Source organism: Xiphophorus couchianus, chromosome 20 (genome assembly GCF_001444195.1).
Source record: "Xiphophorus couchianus chromosome 20, X_couchianus-1.0, whole genome shotgun sequence".
In the NCBI taxonomy this organism is placed as follows: Eukaryota; Metazoa; Chordata; class Actinopteri; order Cyprinodontiformes; family Poeciliidae; genus Xiphophorus; species Xiphophorus couchianus.
The window spans coordinates 10,544,545-10,568,411 of record NC_040247.1 but is presented as its reverse complement, the minus strand read 5'-3'; the positions used below and the strand labels follow the sequence as shown (position 1 = coordinate 10,568,411).

At 37.2% G+C, this 23,867-nt stretch overlaps 1 protein-coding gene across 11 annotated transcripts in view; it reads left to right on the top strand.

Moving 5' to 3' along the window:
- r3hdm2 (R3H domain containing 2) overlaps nt 1-20,461 on the top strand; it is a 51,015-nt gene extending 30,554 nt beyond the window's left edge. For 4 of the 11 annotated variants that reach the window (XM_028002724.1, XM_028002726.1, XM_028002723.1 and 1 more), the window contains 16 exons: nt 201-296; nt 2,709-2,758; nt 3,328-3,381; nt 7,471-7,706; nt 8,874-9,049; nt 9,497-9,595; nt 11,028-11,321; nt 12,505-12,640; nt 14,087-14,244; nt 14,525-14,664; nt 14,852-14,952; nt 16,254-16,423; nt 16,630-16,774; nt 17,718-17,812; nt 18,346-18,430; nt 18,964-20,461. In XM_028002724.1, the coding sequence (XP_027858525.1) occupies nt 201-296; nt 2,709-2,758; nt 3,328-3,381; nt 7,471-7,706; nt 8,874-9,049; nt 9,497-9,595; nt 11,028-11,321; nt 12,505-12,640; nt 14,087-14,244; nt 14,525-14,664; nt 14,852-14,952; nt 16,254-16,423; nt 16,630-16,774; nt 17,718-17,812; nt 18,346-18,430; nt 18,964-19,346 (2,418 nt within the window). In that variant the 3' untranslated portion in view covers nt 19,347-20,461. The remainder of the gene's footprint in view (nt 1-200; nt 297-2,708; nt 2,759-3,327; nt 3,382-7,470; nt 7,707-8,873; nt 9,050-9,496; nt 9,596-11,027; nt 11,322-12,504; nt 12,641-14,086; nt 14,245-14,524; nt 14,665-14,851; nt 14,953-16,253; nt 16,424-16,629; nt 16,775-17,717; nt 17,813-18,345; nt 18,431-18,963) is intronic. The other 7 variants (XM_028002727.1, XM_028002730.1, XM_028002732.1 and 4 more) reach the window with 7 other exon arrangements.
- The last annotated feature ends 3,406 nt before the right edge of the window (nt 20,462-23,867 follow it).

The following is a 23,867-nucleotide window of genomic DNA, read 5'->3' as shown; positions in this document are numbered from 1 at the left end:
TGAAGCTGAAATAATTTTATTTAGGCCTGTTTGCATAGAAGAGAGATGCTTTGTTTGAAAATTGGACCTATAATTTGATCGTTCAAATTGTTTTCAGCATTTTTTTTTTGACATGTTTAGCAAGGTAAACAAACATGGGATAGATTAGCACTGCCTTTACCATTTTAGGTTGTAATACATTTTGTCTTTGCAAATTTTAGATCCGTGTGCCACTGCAGGACGGGAGGCGTAGCAAATCTATTGAAGAGCGAGAAGAAGAATATCAGCGGGTACGAGACAGGATCTTTGCCCGAGAAGTAAGTATTTATTTTCTACGGTCCTTTTTTATTTCATGTTATATCATGTTTGCAACATTTGCTTAGAAGATTTTTGAGTGTTTTCTAATTAGTGAGCAATTACTTGGACAAGCTTTAGATATCTTAGTTATTTTAATTATATAAACTATGAAATTATGGTAAGTTTTAGACTAGTCAGAAAATCAGGAAAAAAAATTGTTATACAAAAAAAATGTTTAACTTACATGAGCTATGTAAAGGAAAGTACACTGTAATTGCTTTTCAGTCATAATTCGATAATTACATTAGCACAATCTGAAATTGCTTCACATTCAGAACGTCAGGGAAAGAAAGTTGTGTAACCTGCTGCAGTTTGTAGAACATGTTGTTCTTAAACTTTCGGATAGGTAAAAAAAGAGAACGTTCAAGACTGAAAGCACGTTATGTATTTTGTCTAAACTTAAAGGGCTTATGTAAGAATGTCTCAAAAGGGAAAATATGACATTGAAAGCCTATTATTAAAGTAATTCTTTTTTATACAGTGGAAAACAAGTTATTGCACCTTTTTTTATTTTACCATAATCATCTAGTGCTAACAAATTATTAGTTCTATCCTTTAAGAGATTTTTGAATCTTAGGTTTGAATGAAACTCCTGCTGGGTTTTCTTAAGGCTTTTCCACCAAAACTGTTCCAGTGCTAATTCAGGCTCAGTTAATGCACCATTTTAACAACATTTGTGAACAACCCCAGCTAAGTGATCTCTGTAATCAACATTTTTATGAGTGGATGTGTTACCTACATTTACATATGCAGCTCTAAATAGTGTTTGTTGGGCAGATTGGAAGCCAGACTGACTTAGGAGTTTTAACCAGGATATCACATCTGATTTGATTGTTTGCCTCAAATCTTCTGAAAAAAGTGGTTCTTTCCTTATAGAACGGCCAAGACTTAGTGTTGTGATTAGGCCTGTCACGATAGCAAATTTAGCTAAGCGATTTATTGCCTCAAAAATTATTGCGATAAACGATAATATTGTTTGAAGACCTTTTTACACTGATGCAATGGAAATGACGTAATAATGCATGCGATTTCCTGCCAAAGATAGATACACTTTATTTTCAAAAGAACACTAAACACTGGAACTGATGAACAAAATAAACAAAACAACCAAAAACAAAAATAAAATGGATTCTCAGTCTCCATTAACAAAAAACTCACTTGGAAAAAAAACTAAACAACATAAAGCCAAAGTGGAAATAAATACTGCATTCAACCAAAAGAGGGCAGATTATGAAGTCTGTATATTATGTTGCCCTTCAGTAATAATTAGATTTAAATAGAGAAGATGGGCACATCGACTACCTGATGCAATAGTTCACACTACAGATTTTTTGCTCCTATTTTTCCCCTTACAACAATCTTAAAACGTTGGTCTTTCTAAGATTGTGTGGTGTGTTACGGTAGATCATCGTTGCCGCTCCGATCCAAATCAGGGGTTTTCCCGACTGGGAGCTTTAACAACACCTGTTGAATGTGACAGGTAGCCAATCAGAAACCCCGGATTCTCCTCCGTGTTTTCTGAGGGGAAATTACGTCGGGGAATCCCAAACAGCTGACACGGCGCAACCCGAAGTCCAGCGGACATTGGGGATGATACGTGGAAACAACATTAATGTTTATTTAACATGCAAAGAATATAGAAATGACAAGAGGAGGAGTTGGAGCGAAATTGCTACCGCAGTTGATAAACCCGGTAACTTTTCAGCTGTTCTTCGTTAACGTGACGTAAATAGGTTATAATGATTTTCATTCGGTCAGGACTTTACGCTGACACTAGCCACATGCATTGCAGGTAGATTGTAGTAAAGCATTGATTAATGTCTGGTTTTAAAATTAGTTCACTGGACTTGTAGCCATTATTTTGTGCCCATTGTTGGACACCACACGGCAGGAACGAACCCGATCCAACCTTTATACCTAGGATTTCTGTCGGCTAAATTGTGGTCTGTCAGGTTTTGAAAATGAGCCGACAATGGGCTGGCAGCTCTAAGATCGTGTAGTGTGCCTGGGCTTTACACTAAGGAAATGAGGAAGGGAGGAGCCGGAGTTGAGCTTTTTTTCATTCAGTCTCATTAGCTGAAAGAGAAAAAGGTCGGAAGAGACGATAGTGCCGATAATTAAAATGACGTCGATAGTTTTAATTTATCCTACGATTAATCGATTTATCGTTTATCGCGACAGGCCTAGTTGTGATAGAACAAATGTTTTGTTAAAAACATAGAAAAAGAAAAACCTGGTGCTAAGCCAACATTTGCATCAGTTAGGTGGAAAATCCTCATTGTAGAATAATCTGTTGAATTTTGAAATGTTGACAAGCAAAATTGATACTGGGAACGTGTTACTAATAGAATTATGCATTTCATAATGTGCAGGTGTCCTTTTTTTTGCAGTCGTCTCAAAATGGATACATCAATGACAACAGGTAAGTTGGTGATTTCCCTTGGATGGCTTTGTGTGTGTTTTGTATAAATGTCTTCACCTCTTTCATAATTAAAACTGCTTATTTAGTTCTCAGTTGAGAAGGGGTATCATAAGACATTGATAATCAACTCTTGTACAGAGGTTCCTCAAACCTGTCTTTAGTAGTATTTCCTTTAGTGAGAATCAATGAAATAACTTGTTTAAAGATGTGTATTTTTATTAACTACTACATTATTTATTATGACACACAGGTTTATCACACATTCTGTGAGCTAAGTTTTAGTAATTTTGCAGTTTTTACTAATGATTAGGTCACACAGCAGTTAGTCTCTTAACATTTAGCTTGGTAGATGAGGGCCTAATTTGCTGAGAGTGAGACAAAGAAGCAGCGTGGGCTTCATGAGTTAAATTTCTGCCTTGTGTGCATTTTTCCCTTTCTTCTCGAGGGTTTTTTTTTTATTTTTACTGTGCCTACCTCTACTTCCTACCTTTCCTTTTCTTTAAGCCATTTCCTGTCCTCCTATTCAGACTTGTAACCTGAGCATTTTCTCTTAATGTTAATCCCAACAGACTTTCCACTGAGGGCTACTGCTCTAGCTCTCAAAAGAGGAGACAGATCTTTAGGTATTGGGGAGCTGCTGACTCACTAGTGTGTTGCCATGCCCATTTTTTGAAAGTGGTCTGGTGATGACATTGGTGAACTGTGGTGATTATTATCTTTGCTTGGCGTACTGGGCTGATAAATGGCTACATTAGCATTGCACCGTGGATGCATGGCTGCTTTGTGGTTTCACTGGGAACTGATCTACTCACCCATCAATCCTTCCACCATCAGCTACACTTTAATGGAAAGTATCCACATCAATTTCACAGTGATCTGCTTGTTTTGTGGTTGATTTAGCTGTGTAATTATCAAAATGTTACCCAACAAAAACTTGTTTGGCAATTAACATGGTGGTGCTTCAGAACTTAAAATAACATTTAAATCAAGAAGAATAAATAGATTTTTTAACAGTACAATTTATATTGTTATTGTTTGAGGAGTGCTAACTTTATTAATAGGTAAAGATTTATTCCATGTAATATTGACAAATAGTGAAATCTTAGATTTATTTTCTGTAGGATTATTAGACCAAACAAATATTAAACATCCTTAGCAAAGCCATTGATCACTTTTCTGCAGGTGCAAACATGGGGAAAGCATAACCTTTTGAAATTAATTAACCCAATTAACAAAGCCAGATCATTTATAATTTATAGTTTATATACTACATAATGCCTTTTTCACATTGAACATTGTCCAGAGAGATGCTGTTTCTTTGTTGTGCACACACGTCCTTCCCACCTTAATTCTCAGCCAGAGAGCCAGGCATTGGCCAGACAGTTTTAAGGCTTTGTCTTTTTTTTTGTATATAGTTTTGCGTTGTTTGTTCAAATTTGCATCAATCTTGCTCTGATCAGCTGTAATCTTCTAAATTAGACATAAGTTGTAGTTGTAATTACACTTCAAGATGTTCATACACTTTTTACACTGTCAAAATTTTCTCCCAGTCTGTCACGTTCATTAGAATTGCCGTCACATGTAATTCACTCGTGTCTGAGATGGTCCAGAAAGTTTTACTTAGACTGTTTTAGGCTGAAGTAGACAAAACATTCTTCCATCTTGGGCCCACATATATTGATGTGCAATGTAAAGCTTCTACAGAAAAGACAATTTCTTGCAAATTACATTGTCTGATTAAACTTTTTATTTACTCCTCAAGTATCGTTGAAGCGCCACAAACGTGGCCATTTATAAGCAGCTGTAACAGCTGGTTTCTAGAGGGGTTGTAGTGGAACTGTTGAGTGAAATTAACATTTCTTTACTAAACAGTGTTTCTACTTGCATCTGATTAGAATGCCTTATTTTTCATTCTTTTAAGATGTTCCTCTAATTATTCCCATAATGGAAACTCAGGTTTTGTAACAGCTCAATCTGTGTATGATGCTATGAAGATCTAGCTTGTGATCTGTGTTAGCATCAGCTAGACAGTACAGATTAACTGCTCCAAATGTGATCTATAACATTGTAACAATGATGGGTAAGCAGTTTAGTAATAATTATTATTTTTCATTCTCAGACCTTCAAACACTTCAGTTCTTTGTTGAATACTTATTGTTCTTTACCTGCTTTTACATGCCATCTTAAATATTTTTTATTGTAAGTTTTCAGCATGTTTTATATACAAAAACAGGCTTTTGCAGATTAAACAGTGCTTCCGTTAATTTGACATCTGTTAAAGACCAAAAGTGAAAAAAGATATTCAGTCGTCCACTGATGGTTTTTCTTGCTATTTTGTTTACATGTGAGAGGTTTGCTTGCGTGAGAAATTGAGATCAAATCTCATGTGATCAACAGCAGAATCCCTTCTGCTCTCTTCTTTTGCAAATCCTGGCATCGTCTTTGTTTGCAGCGTGAAACCAGTGTGTGCCAGCCTGTTCACAGAGCGTCATTGCACTCACCCTTCCCTAAGAGGTTGAGCAGCACACAGCCTCAAAATAGTTCCTCCATTAATTAGTCTTTCTGAAATATTCATGAGCCACATTAAAAACTACTTGCTGTTCAGTAGTGTTTTATAACTTGAATCAGTTCTACCATAAACAAAGTTGCAAGTCCTTTAAAAAATTTATAATTTTCCCCTCTACATAAATAATCATGTTACATAATTGTCTTTTACCTCTAGGATGACAGTACATTCATGCAAAGATGACAAGTGTTGGCAGTTAAAAGTTTATTTTATTTGAAAATTGCAGAATTGTTATTTTTGATGGGCAGGATGCTGTTGAGTACAGGTTGCACATGTAGTGTGGCCATTACCGGAGTGACAGTTTCATATCATAATACATTGGCATAGAGTAAAAAATACCAAGTGCTCATCTTGTAGGTGGTGTGTGTGAGTCTGTGTGTCAATGCACATTTTCTTTTTAACATTATACTGTTTGTACATTTAGTGTTACTTAAAATTTTGATGTTTGTGTCATTTGCTATTACTTGAAGAGGGCATGATTTTTTGTTTTGTTTGTTCTTTCCTTGTATTAGCACCTTTGATGGTGTTCATTTCATTCATAAGATCTTTGATATAAACCGTGTCCATAATCTTACATGGTTTGCTTTGTTATGAGTTGAAATTGTGAAACTTTCTCATCTTCTCACCCGAGTAATACCTGGTTGATGTTAAAGCATCTTTTCCCCCTGCATGCTTGTTCTACCCATGAGTGGGTTTGTTTGTAGGAATGTGTGTGTGGTTGTGTACTTGAAAACCAAAAAATAATTTGCTTTTGATATGTTGCCTGTGTCTGTACTTTGGTTACACAAAACCAGCCAATATGCATCTTTGTTGAATGTTCTATTTGAGGCTTGTCAAACTGTATCCTTCCTAGCTGCTGATAACCTTACTCTGCTCTTCTTCTTGCCTATCTTTCTTCTTTTGTGTCTACTTCTACCCACACACATCTCTTTCAAATACTCCAAGAACACATCCTTCTTTTTTATATAATACATCTCTCCTTTAACCCTATACAGTTGCATGTAATATTATTCTGCACCTGCAAAAAATAGGTGTTTGCAATAAACATATTGCACAATAATTTAACAAGGTTAGCTAAATAAGACTATTACAAGGGTTTTTAGAAAACAATTCAACATTAAATTTTCCTTTTAGTTACTATTGTAGAATAGTTCATAGGGGCATTTTGTTAATCAGTTGTGGTTTTGACCACCCTTGATTCAAAGAATCAAGGATTTGATTAGGTTAACCAGGTGTGCTTCAGATAATACAGCTCAAATACCCGAACTAATTAACAGTAACATTTGAATGCATGTTAGAAATACGGCTAAGTCGAAAAAATCTTTTAGAAAGTTCATTAAGGAGATGAAAGGACAAAATAAATTGAAAAGTCGCTAAATTTTCCTAGAGGTTTGACTGGAAGCACGGGTTGCTATGCTATGTATGTGGAAAAACAAGGATTCCTGAGGTGGCAGGTACTCAGAAACCCTTGAGTAATTGAAAGACTTGCACCAAGACTTGGTGGCAACAGCAGCTAGTTTTAGTTTCCAGCGTAAACTCCAAAATGCTGAAGGACTCCATGCCTGATCTCCAAAATGTACACCTCTTCTGACCGAAAAGCACAAGAATAGAATAGAATACAATTGCTACAATTTCCTGACAAATGTATTAAGCCAAAAAGGTATGGAGGTTCAGCTAAGATGTGAAATTAATCAAAATTCAAACTTTTTATCTCAATGGATCCGTGATATGTCAGTAGATGAAATAATGAAGTATAGGCTGAAAATAACATCATGCACACTCTGGCTTGGACACACGAGCATATGGAGGGCAAGATGAATTTTATTATCAGGAAATCTTTGTTGGAAAATGTTGTTCTGTCTGTAAGGAAGCTGCAGCTTGGGTATCATTGTACTGTCAAGGGGAACAGTGATCCCTGACAAATCTGAAAAGATATTAGGACCACCATAAAAAAGATTTCCTTTATTTTATTAAAGAATAATTTTCAAAAAGGTTGAATAATTTTAAGTGCAACTGACTCTCTACCTCTGCTTATTTTTGCTAACTTCTTGCACTTGATAACTTTACCTCATTTCCTGACTCAACCGTTTCTATTTTACAGCAGTCACTGTAAAGTCTTGATCCTCCCTGTTCTGTTGTCTTTTAGAGGGAACCGTGAGAGCTCCAGTCGAGCATCAAGCAGTCGTCAAAGCAGCACAGACAGTGATATGAAGTGTCTGGAGCCACGACCTTGGAGCAGTACCGACTCGGACAGTTCTAACCGCACCCTTCGGCCACCCGTGACAAAGGCCAGCAGCTTCTCTGGCATCTCCATCCTCACCAGAGGGGACAGCCTTGGCAGCAACAAAGGATCACAGGGAAGCTGCAAAGGCTCTCGCTCTGGTAGGGACTGAAGAAAAAAGCTTTTGGGTCTGTTCAGTAAATCACGTTAGGCCTAAGATCAAGTAACTTTTAGGTTGAACTAACTTTTTATTAATTGCATACATGTGCCTTTCTGACTAGAGGTCAACTTTGGATATAATGGGGCTTTCCAAAATACTACAAGTAATAGCGACCTCTCTTACTGTAAAGCAATCTTTTTTAGAAAAGTGTTTTCTGTATATTTTTAAGAACCAAAGATGGTTATTAAAGTTAATGACTGAGATAAAGAAAAATCAACCATCCTAATGCTTGAACAATAAGTGAAATAATGTCCATTGTTACAAGCTTACCCCAAAATGGAATAAATATAAACTTGGCCTAATAATTTGGCCTCCATACTCTAAAATAACCATGCAGACTCATTAAGGCCATTTATCAAATTTTGTTGAACTTTTGAGAAAGTGTCTGACATGAAGTCAGACATAATTCATTATCAGTTACCAAAAACGTGAGGGTTTATATATGAAACTTTTGTTTCCTATGAGACGTTTGTGATTCGCGGACCAAGCTGTTTGAGGATTGAATTAAGCTTTTGTTTTTTAGCACCACAGATGCTAGGAGAGGCTTATGACTCATTTTCACATGGGAATTTATATCCTATGTGGCAGCAAAACATGTGACAGAAGCAGAAACCCATTGGGCTTTAATACTTCAAAGCACTGTAACTTTCAAATTATAAAATGCAAAAGCCGAGTAGCAAAGCAACATGACAGCCACAACACACATAATAGTCACAATCTTGTACTAGTTATTTCTTCACCAGAAAACATTGTATTGCTGCTTTTTCTCTGGTCCTCTAGTTATGATTTGTGCAGAAATAAGTTATAAAACAAATGCACATTTCAATTAAATCAAAATGAATTAAGGACAGCATGATGTGTTACCTGGGTGTCTTACAGTTAATGATGAAATATTCTATAAACGGCGATACTTACCGCTGACTCTGCTGTTGGCTCATTTAAGACAATTAAATACAGACATTAAATTCAGTTGCTTATTACTAATAATACCAAAGTAGTGATTTTTAGTACTTGTAAGTTATACTAAGTTGTGAAGATTTTATTGGTAGCCTATAGTGGAAAATGAAATACTGCAAACGTGGTGTTTTTGTCTCCTCTTCCTTTCCAGGCTTGCCCTTAGTCAGTCCTGATGTTTGCCCTCCGCCTTCGGTCTCCCAATCCAGCCGTAGCCTCCTACCCTGCCCGCCGCAGCCGCCACAGCAGCCACAGCCCCAGGCTCCACCTCAAACCGCTCTACTACCCACCCCACAGCAGCACCCCATGGGCAACCACATGATTGCTCAGGTAAGAACTTCGATTTCATTACAATTAAAAAACAAATGAGAAATAGAATTAATTTAAATTTTTAAAGGCCAAACTGAACCGTTTTTAAATCAACTATCTGTAGTGTTTGAGTCTAACAAGGTGGGTAATCCTGAGACAATGCTGAAGTTTGATTATATGCAGTTTTATGTTAGATATAACAAGGTACAACCATATTTCTAGACATTTCCTTTGTTTCACTCTTTTGTAGTTAGAACAATTTATTTTAAATATGGGTTGTGTTGCATTTGCATATTTAAAGAACTGCGTCAGTTTCCATTTCTCTCATTTCTGCTCATTAAAACTTCACCAGTGTGTTCTAACCCTCATTTTTCCTGTCTTCATAATTCTTTCTTGCTGCTCTTTTCTTCTCTTCATTTTGCCCTCCTCTCTGCCTGTACACTTGCTCTTTCTTTCTGGTGTGTGTAGCCGGTGGCGTCTCTACAGCCCTCTCAGCCTGTCTCCTACTCCAGCCCCTCCTGCCCCCAGGTTCTCCTGCCAGTTTCTCCTCCCCAGCAGTACACAATGGTACTGATGCGTCTTGTAACTTCATTACTTCTGTTACTTTAGTCATAGATTACATCAAGGCTGACATCATCAAACATAAAGGGTGGTTGTACTAAAAAAAGCTCATTCTGCTTTTTTGCATTATTATTATTCATTATTATTAGATGGGTATTTAACCGCCTTAGTTTTCTTTCCATAGTACACACTAACACGTTTTGTTGTTTTTTTTAAATCAGTTTTACTAAAAAAAGATGTAGCAAAAGTGGTGAAAAAATTAATTGGGCTTGTTAAAAAGAAATAATGCAATTTTTTTGTCTGGGACAAGGTTGCTTTTGATCTGTGGATTAAAGTTCAGCTGAACATTTTCAGACTTAGATTTATTGCTATTTTTTTTATATACTTCCACACAGAATATTTTGATGGCTATGGTTTTTAACTTGCATGCCTTTTCTTTAACAGCGTTGGAAGTTCTGCTTTGTCCTTTAATTGCTGTTTTCTTCTGCTGCTTTATGGCAGTTTGCAAATAAATTGACATATCACCAGCTGATAATAATTGCCCATGCCTAAAACTTATATCACCGTTATAAGGCTGCAACTAATGATTATTTTAGTAATCACTCTAGCAATTATTTTGATGATTAATTGGATAAAAAAATTGCCTAATTTGCTGATTTTTAGAATTATGCTTATACAATATTAGAAATAGCTACATTAAAAGATGCAAATAAAGACATGCCAATTAATTTTTTGAGAAAATTAACCTTTTTATTTTTTTGACCAAATGCAAATGCATTCCTTTAGTGTATGTTTGAACATTTGTAGCAAAGGATTCATCTGCATCTGAAAAAAATATTTCTAATACAAACATGTGAAATGTTCGGCCCTTTCTGCTCGACTTAATATCAATACGCTGTAGGGCTAATTGACTATTTTTTGGATTAACTGATTATTGGATCACAACAAGACCTTGTATTTTTTTTTTTTATCTTAAATGAAAGATTTATAAATTCTTTTGCAGTTTTCATTTAATTGCTGCTCTGAATGTGGTGTTGTTTCAGCAAAATGGCATTTTTGTGAGTCTGTATACTCCAGTTAATCAGTAATCAATTACTAAGTTAGTTGACAATTATTTCAGTAATTGGTTAATCCAGTCAATTGTTTCGGCCCTACACTGTAAAGTAGGGCTGAAACAACATGTGTAGTATTCCAATTTGGAATACTCCCATCATCAAACATTTTGATGATGGGAGTATTTTCAGAACAGATGCTTTCCAATAACAACACATTTTGGACAGAAATGCTATGAAGCTATTCATATTTTTAATAGAGTCTTATGATCACTTTGTCAATTTGTAAAATATGAAACTCCAGATCCAGCTGAACTGAATGTCCTGACTTTGGAGTGTATGCCATAATTGGAACCCTCCATTCCAATCATTCCCATTGTTTCCAGGGAGATGAGCTGGCATCCCAGTTCACACAAATGACTCTGAGTCGGCAGGGCTCCAGCGAGAACCCTGAGCCTCCACCCATGTATCAGCCCCCTCCCACCGTGCTATCGCAGCACCCCCCACCCCAGGCTGGCTACATCATGGCTACGACAGGCCAGCCTTTGCCTCCACCGTCTGGCTACCAGCCCCCTACTGGACACCCTCATCCGCCTCCACCTCCGCCTCCTCCATCCCAGACTGTCATACAGGCTCCTCCACCGCCACAGGGCTACATCCAGCCCCCTCCACCGCAACAGGTATGTGGGTTTAACAAACGTCTGATTACAGGAGTCGCATATAGTTTCAAATTCATCTTTAAACTTTTAGTGGAAGAGCGTAGCTCCTAACATTGGTATTTAAAAATATATCTCTTTAAGCAGGTGTGTGATGTAAAACATTTTTTTCATAGGCTTCAATACATGTTTAAAGAAGAAAATAAATACCATTTACATGTACAGATATGTTTTTCATCCAGGAAATACTGTGAAAAGTTATTTTCCGTTTCTCCACTGCAGCAGGTTTAATTGTTTTTGTCACACAGTTTGTTGTTATAAAAATAAAACTTATTTGTGTGACTGGCAACAAGGACAATATGGACAAGAATATTCTGAAAGCTACCAAGGGAAGGTTACACTTCAATAAATGTGACTGTAATTTACTGGTGGGGATCTGTTTGGAGTTGCAGATGGTTATTTAGTGATGATCAGTTATCAGTCTTTTCTTCAGTAGATGTCAGATTATGTCTATGTTGTTTTCTTATTCAGAGCTCGTGACATTGTGTCAATAACTGATTCAGATAACCTGCTGCTACAATCTAATAACAGATATGTTTTGTTTTACATGTTTGATAGCTTTTGGCTCTATCTGCCATCTTACAGTTTGAGATTATTAGACTGTGAGCTTGAATTTCTTAAGTTTAAACAGGTTAAAGCTGGTTTGCTTTGCCATACGAAGCACAACCCCGGTTCTTATGCTCTTGTCCCTCTACTTGCAATTAAATATTTTGCCATGGCAACTTGTAAGGGAGGATACATCACACAGCCCATTTCTGCTGACTCCCCTGTGGCTAAAATCTAATATTCCAGATTTAATGAGAATCCTAATATTGATCATGGGCTTCAGAATAGTGCTTGCTCAACTCTTACTCTATGTTATATTATATATATATATTCCTTTATTTAACCAGGTAAACCCCGTTGAGATCTAGATCTCATTTTCAAGAGGGACCTGGGCAAAAACAATTGCAATACATAGCAACCTGGTTACAAGATAAACAAGATGTTATGTCGAGTTAAAATTAAAATAACATATACTTTCACTACACTTTAGAAAGCCATTGATGCAATAAAACTAACCAAATAAATAAGAATTGGGGATTAATGTAATGCCTTGTTTTCTCAACTGAACTTTCTCTGGTCTTTTTGTTGTTTCATTCCTCAGATACAGGTGTCATACTACTCTCCTGGTCAGTACCCCAGTTCAGGACAGCAGTACCGCGTGTCCCAACCTATATCCCATCAGGTGTCTTATCAAGCCCAACGCACACAACCAATGCCTCCGCCCAATCAGCAGTCAGGTCAGTACATTCTGAGGTACTGCAAACTTAAAAACGGTCTCTACTTCAACTGTAATGTGGCTGAAAAAGCTCTGTCAGTGTTCTCATGGTGCATCGCCTTAAACACTCATTTCTTTGTCATTTGATTTGAAAAAATATCTGCTTTGAAATTTTTTCAAATCAAAATGTCAAATTTTTGACATTTTGATTTGAAAATATATCGTATATCAAACATTGATATATGAATTAAATATCAATGTTTCATTCATTTGTATAGCATGATTAAGATGTCAGTTGACCAAAATTCTTCATAATTACATCCACAGTTATAAAATAGTAAATTGAATAAAAACAGTAATAAAAATAAATAAAACACAGTTAAGATTCGAAACTAACTCAATATTAAACACCAAATAAATAATCAGCCACAGACCAGAGAAAAGAGAGGAGTTTTTTTCAGACATTTAAGTGAGATTGCTCTCTAGAATAACACCCAGATTTCTGACTTGTACTGAAAGTACTTGGACATCAACTGCGCAAGAATAAGATTTGCCAAACCAGATGACCTCAGTCTTGCTTTTATTCGAAGTTAGAAAATTTAACCTCATTCAACCATTATCTTTAATTAACTGACTTCTTGCTTCAGGTATCTTCTTCCACAGCCTTTGATAATTTTTCTTGTAACATTTTTCATTTCAGTTCCAGTTGAATTTTCTTATGAAAGCCGTTTCATCAGGGTCCTCAAATACCGATTGTCAGCACTGTTTTGATCTGACCCTCATGTCACTACAAGGGGTCTAATCTGCATGTCCTTATTCTCTGTGTTTAAGTTATAGTTGCTATTAGTAATATTCAATAATTTGGCTGTCATGACGATTATTACTTTGACATATCTTCACTTTTAGGATATTTAACATATTTGATTAGTATTGTACTTAAAACTGAAATATACAATAAATAGACTTGCTGTCTCTGACCTAGTCCGAGTCATTCAGGTGAAAGGTTTGGTTTAAACAACCTTTTCCCTGCATTATTCAGCAAAGTAAATTTGGCACAAATCAATATTCAGCTCTGTGTCTTTCAAGGAAAAAGTGGTTGCTATAGCATTTGGACTCTTTAATTTACGCTATGCAAAGGTGGTCTGTGTTAATACTGAGAGATGAACATTGTTGACGGCTGAAATGGACTTTGAGTTGAAATGGAAGTCTGCCAGTCCACATAGCTAATAAATACTAAGGTCAGTGACATCTGGATTTAATTTGGATTTAATTGAAAACACTCATAATTTGATAAACCATAAACTTTTACATTTTGAAATTATTTATTGATAATAATTGGTTAAATGAGAATCATTTACTTTTTAAGTTGGCATGAAACACACGGTTTTTCTGCATTTTTAATACGTCATTGGATATTCATTTCAATACTTTGTCAAACCTTTGTCTGTTTCTGTATTGACCTCATCAGGTCTTCAGACCATGATGCCTAGCCAGCAGCCAAGCTATCAGAACATGATGGGGGTGCAGCAGCCTACAAATCCTGGTCTGCTAAATTCCCAAAGAACGAGTATTGGAGGCCAAATGCAAAGTATAATGGTTCAATACCCACAGATGCCATCATATCAGGTTTGTACTCTTTTGATTCGTCTGTTTTATGTTACTCTTTTAGAAATTATGCATGCATACAGATTGCTCTGCTTCGTTATAGCTCTGATGTACATTTGTTACAGAAGTGGGGATATACTGTATTTTGAACTGAATTAAATGTTTAGAAATCTGATGTGGTTTGATTAGAATTAAAATTTGATGTTGACACCTAAACAGTAACTTATTGTCTGACTTTAACTCTTGTGAACCAAAACCATCTACATTTCTTCCCACTCAATATTTCCATTTTTTGCATTAGGTGCCAGTGGCAAACGAAAATCAGCAAGTGGTGCAGCAGCAGTACCAGCAGCAGGTCATGGTGCCTGTCAGCCAGTCTGTCCAGGGGCCTATGCCTGTCTACTACAGTGTTATTACACCAACACAGCAAAATAGCACAAGGTACAAGGATTTGTGTGAAATGTTTGCTTGATCTCATATAGTTTGAATGTTATTCTTTTTAATATTAATTCAATATATTTGAAAAATTAGAGTAATATTTTATCATCTTTGATTGCTGCACACTAACATTTTCTTTCTTTTTACTTTTAAAAGTAACCTTTAGCTTTTCTTCTTGTTTGTCGTTTAGCCCGTCAGTGGGTTACCTGCAGCCTCCCAGCTCAGAGCAGTTTCAGATCACACAGTCACCGTCTCCCTGCAACCCTCAACCATTGCAACAGCAATATTCAGGTATGGCCTCCTGTCACCAAGTACTTATTAAAATTACTATTATCAATGATAATAATACAAAGAATTTAATTTAACAGTCTGTTAAATATTTTACTCTTATACAAAAGTCCCTCATTTGTTTTATTTGTTTGGGTTTTTTAAAGTCAGACTTTTGGCTGTACACGTCACCTAGACTGAGAATATTCCTGATTTGAAATTTACGGCATAACTAACTGAGATTACAACAAAGTTAATCAGCCATCAGACGGTAATAGAATGACATCTGTAGTTTGTAAAACTGGGTGAAAGGTATTGTAGGTGAAAGTTCACTCAAGTTTGTGGCGTGGAGCTGTAAATAAATGTCCTTGAAAGAGGCAATGTTTGAAGAAAACAAACTGAACACATTTGTTTTTCTTTTCTACTCCAGATCAAACCTGAACTTGTTTCCAATGATAGTCACTCTATCATGTGACATGCTGTCCTTCACTCTGTTCTGTTTGTCAAGCTACCCTGTGACCTCTTATTTTTAACTCTGCAGTCTTATATGCTTATTTCTTCACAAGTTAACTTGGCTCATCTTCTTGTTAGGGGCTAAATTTAGTTAGTCTTAGTATTTGATTGTTATTCCAGCTAGTTCACCATTTCTAGTTCTATTATTGATAGTCTGTATTATGAACTGTGTTTTTGTAAATCACATGATATAAAGGTAAAGCCTGTCTACAGTTCTCTCATTATAATATATTATTGTTGGTCACTTTATTAGGTACACCTTTGTTGTACATTGGTTCCGGTCCTTTTAAAACTGTTTTAGCCTTTTATGTCATAGTTTCAATGAGGTGTTAGAAACATGCCTTAGAAATTCTGCTCCATATTCTCATGATTTTTTATTTTATTTTATTTTTTTACTGAATATTTATGATTTTTATTCTGCATTTTAAAACATTCTCCGTTGGATTGAGAACTTTTGGCTGTCATCAGCAATAATACTCATTTTTAAACAAGGCTCAGTTGGTTCAGATGCAAAATATTTGACATTGTTGTAATAAATTTGATTTGAAGTCTGACTATAAATCTTGCCTTGTATTTCAACTTCTACAGTTGTAAATCCATCCTCTGCATTTATAATTTTACAGTGGCCTTTAGTGGTCATGTTAAAGAAAACATTGTTTTCGGTGGGTAGTTTGAAGCTACATTTAAGCTGAATTAAATCTTTAATATGTTTGACTGCATATGAAAAGCACAGGGCCACAGATAAGGTCAGCCCTTCCCTGTCTCATAAATCATCCATTTATCCTGGTTTTATCTTTGCTTTGTTCCCTCAGGAGTGGCTCCTCCAGGGCCCGGGGTAATGGTCATGCAACTCAGTGTCCCCAACGGACCGCAGCCTTCCCAGAATCCTCCTCTCGTTCAGTGGAACCCGTGCAAGTACTACAGCATAGAGCAGCGGCCCAGCAAGCCAGGAGAGCTCTACAAACCTGACAACACTCCACAGGTAAACAAAAGCATCAAACTCTTCTTGATTACAAATAATCAATAAAGGCATTGCATTTGTTATTGCAATGCCTTTTTTATTCTTTTATCTCCATCATCCTTCTCTGGTCAATTGTAATAATGACTTCCTAGTGTGTAGGTTCTGAATTAAAACGTCTGTCCACTTAATAACCAATATCATTCTAATTTTCATTTTTCTTTATTTAGGCCAGCACTCAGCTGACCAGTCCCCTTGCCTCTCCCACTCAGTCCCCCACCCCGTCTCCCTCTGGCAGTGTCAACAGTGTATGTCCAGGCCTCGGACCACTACCCCTTATTTCCCAGTTTCAACGGCCGGGAGGACCGGCTCAAGGTACGTGTAAATAAATAACCCTCATGAAATCAGATCCTGATCTTCCTGGACAAAATGTCCAGAGAACGAGAGTGAAGAAATTATATTTTTATCTGCGACAGCCACCAGTGATGTACTTTGTACAACCAGATATTTTGCAGTTGTAGCTCCACCCTAAATGGAGAGGTAAATAAAGTTTGTTTATAGTATGGATCCTTAACTTTATGCCACGTCACGTTTCATATTTCTCAGAGACAGATTCTTATCTCAAGAATAATAAAACTTGTTTTTGTACATATTTCCTAATTATTAAGTACTCCTACACTTAAAAAAAATGCTAGCAATGTTATATATCAAAATCTGGTTGGATTAAAAAAATCTTCTCTATCTCTGGGTTCTAGCTGTGTTTATAAACCCCCCAAAATAATATCTCCTTTTTTCTTTCCATGCATACCTTTTAATTTGACCAGGTGGCTTTTGGCCCCAAACCAGTAGTGAGATCACTCCACCTCAGCATGCTGAAGTGACTGGCATCATGCCACGGGGTCAAACGTTCTACGTGACTTTACCTCATGTCTGTCCTCTGACCTATATTTATTTAAACTCTGAGCCACTCTGTCTTTGCTGACAAATAGATCAAAGATTTGGAAATCACCATTATATATAAAAACCTGGTGTTGCATCAGTCTGAAATTCTCGTCTGTACAGCACAGTATCTCAGAAAAACAATTTGTTGGGCATTTCCATTTGCATTCACCAAAATCATCCTCCTGCTAAAGAAAAAAAAATACTTTTGTGGTTTATATGCTTCTTCTTCTTCTTTTTTATTATTATTATTCCTAAAAGGTTTAAATTGCTGCTTTGGAAATGAAAAGATGTTTTTTCTATTTTTAATGATCAGTTATTTCAAATTAAACATTTAAACTTTGTAGTTTGATCTTGACTTGTGTTTTATGTCCTTCAGGTGACGGTCGATACTCTTTATTGGGGCAGCCTCTTCAGTACAGCCTGTGTCCTCCACCCCTCATGCATGGCCAGTCCTCCTATAACTCCCACCAGGTTAGTCTGGGTTTTTCTTTTTATATCAATAAAAGGTCAAATAAAGCTTCATTAGGGATAAATTCAGGCTATGATTTGTCCATTTTAATAAATATTGTTCTACACACTTACAATGTTGAATCTTCTAAATTATTAGGAAAAAAGAAGTAAACTCTGTTGCCAGAATATGAGATAATAAACTTTGAGAGGCCTTCCTGTTTGTGACAAGCCTGAACTCTCTCCTCCCATGATGCACTGAAACTGATCAGGCTTGCAGGTTATGTGTCCATCTTCAGTCCTCAGTGGCCGATATCCTGCATTTTTTATGCATCTTACTAAAACGGCTGATATGAATATACAGATTACCTCCTCAGGGTGTCCTTAAGTAATGAACCTAGGAAAGATGTAAAACATTCAGAACAACAACTCTTGAGGATTGCTTTTGGACACCACAGGTTTAAGGCCTGCATTTTGTTGCTTATGTCGCCACCTGGTGTTGTGCACAGTTATTGCAATGCATTATTGAGCTCTCTAAAACCTGTTCCTGTGTTTAGGGTCAAGGAGTAATCAAACACGGAGCACGAGGAAAGAAGCAAACACTCAAATCTGCATCGACAGATCTTGGCACCACAGACGTTGGTAAGTTGGAAACTGCATGAGAGACAGGTTTCTTATTTAAAAACTCTGGTATTGTAGTTTTTTTTAGAATGTCTCAGACCTTAGATTAATGCACATGTAGTCATGTTGCCAGCATTTTTTAACATGGCAAAGAAGACAAGTTGCCTTTTAAAAATCACCACTGGAATATTTTCCCTTTTTGGATGTTAGCATTCATAAATTAAGCATCACAATGAAGAGTTAAATGGGAGGAGCAAATGTTGAGCACTACTCATGCAATGTGTGACACGGCTTGTAATATTCTTTTAAAAATAATACCAGTAACCTTGGAGATAACCCAGTTCGATCACAGAAATGGTTCTTTATCACTACATGTCACTCTCTAACCTCAAAGCAAGCTTTATTGTTACAGCTACTGCCTTCACTCGAAGAAGATATGTCATCTAAAGTTTAATTGTATTTAACTTGCTGAAAGTATTAAGCAAGTTGTGGAGTTTTTCTAATTCTTAAATTGAAATCAGAATGTTGTGCATCTCTGCTTCTTTCTCATCCAGTTGTGAGTCGAGTACTCGAGGTGACCGACCTGCCGGAGGGGATTTCACGTCCGGAGGCCGAAAAGCTTTTCAACCAGCTGTCAATGTGTGGCGCTAAGATCCAGTGGCTAAAGGAACCCCAGGGAGGCCGAGGGGTAGCTGGAGGCTGCGGCCCCTGTGTCGGAGCCAGCGCGATGTCTGGGGTCGGCATGGGAGCCGGGGGAGGGAAGCTAGACGGCCACGACCCAGCGCACCTCTACACAGTAGTTGCAGTGTTCCCCACCACCATGGCTGCCCAGAGTGCTTCCTTCAAACTCAACAACAGCGGAGCCAGCCTCTTCAAACTTCGGGCTGCCAAAAAGAACTATGACCTTCGTGTGCTGGAGAGAGCCAGCTCTCAGTGAGACGAGAGGAGAGGGCGAGGACAGACAGAGACAGACATAGAGACTTTTGGTGGAAAAGGAAGGACAACTGAGTGGGGCTGCTCTTAGTGTACAATTTAAAATCAAAATGGAAAAACAAACTTGAGTTAAATGATGTGTCAAATGTATAAAAGGGAAGAAGGTGTGAATCATGAGGTGGCTGGTGTTTGGTTGCAAATCAGATTTTGGTTGTTTGTTTTTATTCATTGGTTTTGTTTTGTATTTATAAAGCAGAAGAGCACACAAGACACGCAAGCATGTGTTTCACTGTTGCCGTGGAATGTGTGCTGCCATGATATAATTACACACGCACACACATGCACACACCCCCGCAAACGAACCAAAAGACAGACAGGTACACAAAGTGCAGGTAACAGGGTCACGTAGCACATAACAAAAACACACTGGACAGTCGATCTCAGTCAAACCTTTTCCTCTTCCTCCTCCCTCCCTCCGTTTCTCTTTCCTCAGCTCGCCTCATCCCGATTGTCTCTGAATCTCACATATTTATAAATTTTCATACGCAGAGTTCGCACTCTTTCTGCTCTCCCCAGCTGCCATTTCTCCTCTCATGCTTCCTCCTCTCTTTCTCTGCTTCTCTGTTCCTCTCATGTATCACTGCGCTCTCCTCTCTTGCTTTCTGTTTGCCTTACTGCTGTTGTGGATTTATGTATTGCGCTGGTTCTTTATTTCTCAGAAGTTTTCCTTTTTTGAGGGTTCAATATATTTATATAAGTGATGTAAGGAATTAAAGAAAACTATATATTCAGTGATTTTTTTTTTTTCTTTCCCGAGTGACGAAGTTTAGGCCTTCCTTTTCTCCTTTACTCCTTCCTTCTTCATCCCCGCTCCTCTTTGCTGCCCTGTACCTCACTTCTTTAACCCTCTTCCTCTCTCCCGAAGACCGCCCCGCCCGTTCCCCGATCTCCGCCCCGACGTCCCCATTGTGTTTGCGTTTTTTGTTGACAGCCGTGCAGAACGTATCAGAAGAAGTAGTTAAAAGTGCACAATGATTGCATATGTCTACTGTAAATTTTATTTAATCTGTTATTTTTGTTTGTTTTTAAAAATATAAAAGTCAAAAAATCTATGAAAACTGGTCCTGGTATCGTGTGGTTTGTTTGAATTCAAAGACGTTTTAATTAAAGCTGAATCTCAATAAATTAGAATATCATCAAAAAGAGTTTACTTCAAGAATTTATTCATAACACAGTGATATGCATCTTAAGAATTATTCATTAAAAGTTAAGGGAAACCCTAAATTTTAGTAAAGAATTTAGTTTTACATAAGACCAAAACAATTTTTATTCTAGAACGTTAAGACCAACACTGTCGGGTTCAACACTGCTGGCAACATTCATTATCCAAGCATAATTATTGGGAAGTTGAGTGGAAGGAAAATGTATCAGACATGCACCAGCAGCAGGGATAACTGCTTCCTTAAGATTGTGAATCAAATCCCATTCAAGAGTTTTGGGTCGAGCTGTAGGTGAAGTCACTGCTTTTAGAGTTACTACACTCACAGTTGTCAGTACAGTGTAATTAGACTGGTTTACTGTGTGACAACGTTCAAGAATGCTGGAGGAAACCTTAATGATCACAGGCTTGGAAAAAGCAAAGTTTTCACCTCAGTCCTCTACCTGATTACTTAATCGTTGTTTGTTGAATCAACTGCACTTCACATTTCTGTAAATGCTGATTCAGATTTGTTCCCTCTTTAGTTTCCTCTCCTTTGCATGTTCAACGGAGCTCAGATGATGAGCCACCCAGGCACGCCTTCTGTTTTTTTTAGGGGGGGGGGGTCTGTCAGAGGAAAGGAGCTACAAGGCCTGCGCAGGTAGCGCCGCCAGGCTTGAGCACTCCTCTGATTGGAGAAGAGAGCAACCCCTCAGACACGGGTCACTTCCCACTGGGAAACGGTGTCCGCTTCATGCCACCCTGGACCAAATCACTGAGAGGAAGAAAACACAGCAGCTGTGTTGTCATCTCCAACCTCCTGTGACCCTGCCTCTCCAAACAGGAGGGATGAAGGAGGATTGCCAAAATGCTTGTTGGTGTGTGTCTGTAGGTGGTTTGGTGTCTTTGTGTGTAGGTGAGCACACTGGTGAAAGGCCAAGGGCACTGAGGAGGAGACAGCTATAAGTGTGGCAATAAATCTGCTCACTTCAGGAGAATTTCTAGATCTGTTAGGAGTGCACCGAGGAGCAGATTTCCAGTTCACGTAAACATCCAGGCATAGGCTCATCTATAACCTTCAGTAACATTTAAAGCCTCACGTTTTACTTCAGTTCAGTTTATTTAAATCAATTCACAGCTGTTTCTCAAGGCATTTTACAAGACAAAACACATCCATTCATATCTCAATATGCAATCAAATTAATCATCTTCTCCATTCCAATTGTAGATGTCCAAAATGCCACTCATCAGCCATGTGTGACCCTCCAAAGGATTTTATGCAACTGGGACTTGTGAGTAAAGACAACAAGTAGAGCAAAGTTAAAGAAAATGTTAAACTATAAACTACTAATCTATTATTTATTACTCATTTTTTGTTTATTTCAATTTAATTTCATAGGATCACAAATATCTAGTGACTTTTGCTCAAAATGCATTTTTGCAGATGTATTTTATTAACTCGGCGACCCATATCCTGTTTTTACCAATGAAACAACAAACTGTTAAAAAATGTACCATAATTGTATTCCACTCTTTCAATATTTTAAAAGATGAGAAGTTATTTTTATGTTTCAGATTTAACATTTACAAACCTTTTTTCTACAAAAATCGGACTGATTTTTTGTTTTGATAAGCAAGTAAGAAAATGTAATAGTAAGAAACATTTGCTAATTTGGTTAAAAAAAAAGATTTGTTTTTTTTTCTTTTTGTTTTCTCGTCCTACCTTCAACTTTACAATTTCACTGTCAACAAATGTGGACACCCATGATCTAGATGTAAATATTTGGCCGTTTGACTGCTGAAGTTTACTGGAATCTGTGTCATAAAACAGGACAATGACTGAAAGACCCAATCAAAGTCCAGACCTAGAACTGATATGAAATAATATGGCTCAACCTTAAGAGAGTTATGCAAAAATGAAATTTCTCCCCACAAAGTGAGACTGAAAGACTCCTATATCAAATCTATTGCAGCAAAAGGTGGATTTTTGGCTTTATCTTAATGAAACAAACGTATAAATGTATAAAACTGAAACACATTTAAAATGTAATTGTATGCCGTAAAAATGTATTCCTACATTTTTCCAACAGAGGTCGCTGTTGTACTGGAAAGAAACAAGCCCTACTTAAACTGCCGCTAACCCAATTTAACACACTGCTGGGAGCCAGAGTTTGGTACTGACCGAGTAGTTTTAATTTACACGGAAGACTAAAACAAAGTGTCAAAGTGGATTGGTGAAGAATCATGTTTGGGGATTAAAGCTTTTAAAGCAGGTTTGAGGTTTTGAGTGACATATGAATTTCTAGCATTTAGTTAACCTAAATGTTAACCATCCTCTTTTCATGATTTGTGTTACAGCATGCATCGCAGAACCAATAAGTGTGCCATTTGCAAATTGTATCAGAAAAGCATTACACAAGCATTAATAAACGTATACAACTTTGTGGGGCGTCAAGCTGCAGTCGTGGATGTGCAGATAGACGCATCCCTTTTTAAAGAGCGCAGGCTCTGCATCATCTCATTGAACTGCCACATTCAGAATCACATTTAGCATCTAGTCGAAGAGAAAATCCATCTTCCCTCCGCCAGCCGCTGAGAAATGTTGCAATGTGTGAGGAAAAATAATAACATAAAACTATATTAGAGATCCTCTTTGCCTACTGTAGCAGAGAAGGTATTGATTTTTAGAGAAATATTTCACAAATCCTCTTCACTGGGCCGATGCTAATGTCACCTCTCTCTTTTTTTTTTCTTCCAGGTGTCAGGGGCAACATTTCCTCTTTTTTCAGGCTTTTCGTCGAGCTTTTAAAGATTTATTTTTTAGAAAGTTTTTACTTTCAGGTTCCTGTAGATTTTTTTTTTTTTTTTTTGTGAAAATTGATCTAATTTCATGATTTCAAACCAAGGATTGGTTCACTGAGGTGTTACAATTCAATTATCTAATAGCATTTGGATGAATATTAATCTAATTTTCTGTTACATTTTAAGCAACTCCTGAGAGATAGCTGAGTTTTTTTGTTTTTTTTTAAGTATTGATGTAGGTAACGGTGTCAGGGGTCAGTGCTTTGGACCAGACAGTCCTGCAGACAGAGACAGTTTCCTGACTGGCACCATTAATCTGTTCAGGGTGTTAATATAAAACCAGCTGCCCTACCACAGGGGAAGACAGTGGCAGCGGCATTAAATTGTGCCTGTGGGTGTTTTCCATCCTGTCTGTCCATCAGAGGCGCATAAGACACATAAATACATAAGTGCTGGTTAATACATGTGATTTTATCCATGTGCAGTAATAAATTGAAGGTTGGTGGTGACACGCATACACATAAA